The sequence below is a fragment of the Pteropus alecto genome, unplaced genomic scaffold, assembly GCF_000325575.1.
Source record: "Pteropus alecto unplaced genomic scaffold, ASM32557v1 scaffold21, whole genome shotgun sequence".
NCBI classification, from domain to species: Eukaryota; Metazoa; Chordata; class Mammalia; order Chiroptera; family Pteropodidae; genus Pteropus; species Pteropus alecto.
The window spans coordinates 23,799,122-23,805,121 of record NW_006436282.1 but is presented as its reverse complement, the minus strand read 5'-3'; the positions used below and the strand labels follow the sequence as shown (position 1 = coordinate 23,805,121).

The following is a 6,000-nucleotide window of genomic DNA, read 5'->3' as shown; positions in this document are numbered from 1 at the left end:
TGTGCTGAGGAAGCCTCGCCGAGCTCTCACCTGGCATGACCATGGTCGGCGGGGCCGCGGCATCGGTGCTCAGGCAGAGGCGTCCGCCTTTGGCTAACCTATCGCACAGCAAGGTGATGTGCTTCTTCAGGCGGCTTGTGTCTTTGGGGACGTCCAGTTGGCTGCCGAGGGTCAAAGCCTGCTCCTTTGAACTCTTCGACAGGCAGGTCTTCAAGAGGTGGGAGACAGCAGCATCCACCGTTTCTTCCCAGCCCTGGATGCAAAAGCCGATTTTGAATATATGCGAAGATGATAAATGAACAAAGGAGGCACTTTACTGTTATCTAAATTATAAGATTATGAGTGTTTATATGTCCAAGTGTTAGGGATTTGTTAAGGACTTAGTGTCTGGAACATTCCAGACCAGTCTGGTTTTGAATTCCAGTTCTGCCAGCTGTTTGACCTTGAACAAGTTACTTAATTCTTCTTAGCCTCATCCTCATCTACAAACGAGAATACTAACTCTGCACCTCCAAGGGCTGGGTGATTAAACGGTATCGTACATAGAAGTGTTAGCCCTGGGCCAGGAGCGAGCAGTCATCATCACGACGGGCACAGGTATGTTTGATGATCAGGACGGAGAAGCTGCTAGGCCTATAGTTCATTTTGCCTTATGTTTCTGCTGAAGGGGAGCTGGTCAGAACAGGGGGACCCGTGGCTATCTGGAAGGAAGCTGGAATGGAGGGAAAACCCTGGTGTCTCTTGGCAATGGATCCCACAGCCTTGGGGTTGCAGAAACCTATTTCAAGAGGGATTTCGTGAGACACCAGCCTACCTAATCCCACTTCATGCCCAAGTGACAAAAAGTGACACAAAGAAAGGAAGTGGGCCATTTACCCCCCCTTTTGCTGGGAACAGCGTGGCTGTGCTGCAGCGAAGACCTCGAGAAGTGCCTGACGGCTGAGCACGTGCGGCTGTAGTCCTAGGGATACGATGCTGGGCAGGGGCCCCAGCATTGTCAGGGAGGGTCCCGGCCCCGGCCGGACGGGCACAAGGAGACACCACCCCCAGGTAACAGCAGAACGAGGATCAGGTCTGCTCACAACCTCCCACCGGGCTTCCCCAGGGGTTCCCAGAGAAAACAGTAAGATTTTATGGGGGTCTCGAGGTCCGAATCGGCACAACAGGGAAGCGTGCGTGCACCGGGGTGTTATTGCCAACATGACTTTGTTTGTACCCAGAGTGGTAAGACCTAGAGCACCATGGCCCTGACCATCAGTAACAAAGATGGTGAATGATTTCTTCTCATAGAATAAGGCAGAAAGCCCAAGCCCCTTACATAAACGGCGAGCAACCTGATAGTCAGAAAGGAGCCCTTAGAGACCTCACTGTTAGCAACACTCCACTCTCAACCTTGTCAGTCCAGCCACCTTCCCAACACGCAAATTGGACCGGGTATCTCCTAAACTTCGACTCTTAAGTCCAGATGTTCAGGTGAGCATTTAAAGTCCTTCCCGTGCCAGCCCCTGCTCCATTCTGGCATCTTCCTGTCTACCGGCCCCTCACCCAGGCTGCTGTGCGTGCTCGACGCCCCCACTGCAACGCCCTGTCTCCACCCTGTGCCTGGCCAACTCCCACTTACAGCTCAGCGCAGGCTCTGCCATCCAAGAATAGCATTCAGGGGCCCTCTCGGGGGCTCTGAGACCTCGCACACCCAGCTGATCACAGCACTGCTCACCCTGTGCTGTGCTCACCAGCAGCGTGTCTGATTTCCCAGTTACGGTGCCTGGAGTTACTGCACCTGGTCAAGACATGTGTTCCCTGGACAGAGAGACGGTGAGATATAGAACTGGGCTTAGAGCTGGGGGCACTTTGGAGATCGTTAGTCCAGACTTGTGGGATTCTACCAGGATCCTTTATAGAATAGCAGCCATCTGCCTAGGCACGGCTGTCAAAGATCCAAAATTACTACTTTTGGAGGCAGTTAATTTCTTTCAGGGATGTGTGTAACCAACAGACAGCTATTCTTATACTGAGCCAAGATCTGCCCCACTGGCCCTTGTTCTACCCTCTGGAGTCATGCAGAATAAATCTAGCCTCTCTTCCACATGACAGCCCCTTCTATCTGTGAAGACAGCAATCCTGTACCCTCTCCTCCAGAATAAACATCTCTGGCTCTTCCATATATAAACATGGTTTCGAGTTTTCTCTCTATCCCGACCTCCTGTCTTTGGATGAGCTCCAATTTTAAACACTTAAAAATTTATACGGCTAACTACAGAATCCCAAACTGACACCGAGATGCCAGGCTGGGCCTGGCACGGCAGGGCAGGACCCGGCAGTTCCTCCCGTTGACGGAGAAGTCCCCCAGCCAGCCTGGCCTCTGCTCACCTCTGCTCTCTTGGCAACTGCACTACACTCTCTTAATTCACAGTGAGGGAACAGAGGACTTTTCCACACTCGCCACACGTCTTCCTTCTAGACTTATGCAGCTGGTTCTTTAGACCAAAGTGCAGCCTCTCTATATATCCACTAGAGAACTTCCCACTGGTTGCCAAAATTGGAATTTTTTTACTCTATTGACCTATTACAGATGCCACTAGGCAGATTAGGAAACAAATCAATTATTTTAGATTGATTTTGAAAAGCCTTTTAAGAGATGTCAAAGACTATAAAAATAGCTTCCCACCCCAAATCATTAAAGAATGGTAACCAATAATTACTACAAAGGTATCTCTCTATACAACTAACAAAATCTAAACTTGACAAATATCTAAACTTGAATCTGTATTTCAGTAATAACTGGAAGAAATAAATGAAGACAAAATAGTAATCCATGTGTCACTGGAGAGGACACGTTTGCAAGGTGCTTTCACAGCCATTGATGAAGACCTGTGGTATATCAGCAAAGATCCTTTGTGCATGTTTGGCATTTGTGTACTCTGTGGTCACCACAGCAGGAAAGCAGTTCCTATCATTTTATAGACTATTCGCGAAGCAAGCTACTGTTTTCATAAGCAGGTTACAGTAGCATATTAGATCATTTAAGTAGATACGGCATTTAGTTAATATAGAGGTTCTACAGAATTGCCTTTCCTATTGCCAACTTGCAGATCTAGTAAAAAACCATGTCATGTTTAGGTATTTGGCATGAATATTTTTTTACTATAATGAGGTATGATGCCAATACTTCAGAAAGATTGCTCTTAGAATACGGAGTTATTATTTGGAGGGTCTAAATTGCTATATAAACTCAAATATAATAATGAAAAAGGAATGTTTATGAGACAAACGAAGAGCCTTTGAAATGAGAGTTTCATTAAATAAAAATGCAGTGTGATAATTGACTGATCAGACATGTAGCATACTTAAATGATGAAATGTGAAACAAAACTATGTGGAAATCTAGAATCTCAAATATGAGAAGTACCTTACAGATAAGCGATTTTAAAACCTAAAACCTCTAGACAGAGTTTAGCTGCACTACGAGCAGAAAACACAGGCTGCTTTAAAACAACCTACTTTGACCCTCTGATCCTCTTTTCTTTTGATGTATGCATGCATTCACTAATTTATTTTTAATCAGTGGTTTTTTAGGTTATAGGATATTAGTGATCAATTTGGTTTACCTATCTATAAGTTAAAAATCATTTCTTTTCTTAATTTTTTAAAATTTATTTTCCAATTACGATTGACTTATTATATTGTATTAGTTTCATGTGTACAACGTAGTGATTAGACACCGATATATACCTTAGGAAGTGTTTGATTCTCTTTTTTTTAAGCTTATGTTCTGCGTTTGACCCCAAAGCTTTAGATAGAGGAACACCGTGTAGATTACCTGATTATGAAACTGGATCCTGGATAGCCATATTCAGTGCATCCTAGTCAAATGCACAATTCAGTAGCAACTTATAAAAAAATTAAGACTGGAAAGTCAAATTGATAAGGAAGATTCCAGAGGAAAGCTCCTTCTGGTGATGGTAAATTAGATAATTTGGAGCAATTATCTTAATAAGGCTAATTAGGAAAAAACATCAAAACCATTTCTTCGAAGGTACAGGAAAGCTAACAAGATAGTGATCACAGGTCAAGATCCAGGGGACAATAGAGGCCCAGGGAAGTAAGTCCTGAGTTTGATGCTTCTTTCCCCTACCCCCCGCCCCCAAGGTCATTAGCTGCCTGCAGGGCCTAACGTGCAGCACCCACCCTTTACTTATTCACCATTGCACACTCTTGCTTATTTATCTCCATGTAAGAGGCAGCATGGGTCATGAGAAGTGCGTTGGATTAGGAGACAGAAAACCTAGGCTGAATTGTGGCACCTTTCTTTACGAGCTGTATGTCTCTGAAAAATTATTTTACCTCTCTGGGTCTCAGTTTGCTCATCAAAGCAAAAAAAAAAAAAACAGAAAAATTATTTCCCTTGCCAGGTGCTTGTAGATTTATGAGACACATTTAGCAACTGCAGGTGCATAATTCCATGCTGTTCTTATGTGTAAGATCCTCCCGAAAAGTTTATCTTTTCTAGACTGGTCCCCATGAATGACAATCGTAGTAGAAATAACAGCAACGAGAGTAAAAACTGTAGGACCTCATGTGTTAGGAAATGTGCTAAGGATTTTACAAATATTATTCTGGCTAATTCTTACCATTAGTCTATGAGGTAGGTATAGTGACTTCCAACTAAGGCTATAGATGCAAAGTATTTCACTACAAATGACACACTCATTAAAAGTGAGGGCCCTTAGGGATCGAGGACTACGTGGCTCTAGATCCAGGGCTCTCGACCACTATGCTACAGGGCACTTCCTTCCCACTTCACATGTGTACCTTTCAATCTACTGTCATCGGATCATCTTAGGCTCCTTTTACTAAACTGGGCTTTGGAAAATATTGTGTGAGGTCTTCCCCCAGAAAAATGTAAGGTCACAATTAAAATATTCATGAAATCGAAATTTAAATTAGCTTCTTTTTCCAAGTCAATAGTCTGCATATAATTAAATGAGATGTTACTGCATAGTCGAAAGGCACTATGATCTGTGTCAGTTTGGATGGGTCAAACTTTAGAAAGAGTCCACCGAAGCTTTCAGCACTTGCAGAGACTACTGAAACTGACATCTAGAAATGGCTTTGGGATGCTGTGTCCCCTAAAAACATAACTCTGATGAACCTAAATTATAGATGCTCACTTCAAGGACTCATTATTGACAATACATGGAGAAACCACTCCTGTTATGGAACCGTAATAACACGAGATCACAGACTCCCCAAGTAATGTTGCCTCAGCAATGCCCTCATGGCACACGGGACGATGCTGTGTGGAAAAACATGGACAGCAATGACCTGTAGTTGAAAGGTAAGAGAATCAAATATTGAATGTAAAGAAGTTTTAGGAATTCCTTTACCAATTTCTGTGTCTTATATATTTCCTCTTATTCAGGTATAAGAGTAACATAAAATTTGTCTAAATAAGTCTAAAAGAGCTCTTTCAATAATTATTAAACAGTTCAAGGGATTAAAAAGCATTATGTCACAGTTTAGCTGGCAGTGTTTTTGCTTTCTAAGCGGTCCATAACATAATGCTGTAACTTACAACAGACGGCATCTTATTGCTGAAATACAGTAGTATTACGGTAATAGCTACCAATTCTTAGACTCACAATTAGTCCTCACAAGAATCTTAAGAGGTACGTGAGGGGCATCTTCATGACACCTGCCCACCTTTGACAGATAGTTTCCAAATGAGGTCGCACATGCAATGCAGTTTTTAAAAATATGGTTTAGCACGCCTCTGTAGTAGTAGTAGTATTTTGATCTTCCAGATAACACAGACAACCAAACATCAAAACCCCAAAATCTGAAAATGATGGTGAAGATGCCCAAGGGAGGAGGCTCAGTGTATAGTCTTGTTCACTGGGACCAAACAAGCAATGTCATTTTCATTTACCTTCCGTAAGAAATAGAATTTGGATATGTCCTACTGAAGAAGGAAAACCTTATTATATATGTTTTGGTAAA

The 6,000-nt window shown here is 43.1% G+C and overlaps 1 protein-coding gene across 8 annotated transcripts in view; it reads right to left on the bottom strand.

The window, feature by feature from the left end:
• The window catches only part of BBS9 (Bardet-Biedl syndrome 9), a 417,354-nt gene that overhangs the window by 125,956 nt on the left and 285,398 nt on the right, over positions 1–6,000 (bottom strand). For all 8 annotated transcript variants that reach the window (XR_001516909.2, XM_015589531.2, XM_015589533.2 and 5 more), the window contains one exon: positions 31–253. Coding sequence is in view for 7 of the 8 variants with exons in the window: in XM_015589531.2 (XP_015445017.1) it covers positions 31–253 (223 nt within the window). In the remaining variant the exon portion in view is untranslated. The remainder of the gene's footprint in view (positions 1–30; positions 254–6,000) is intronic.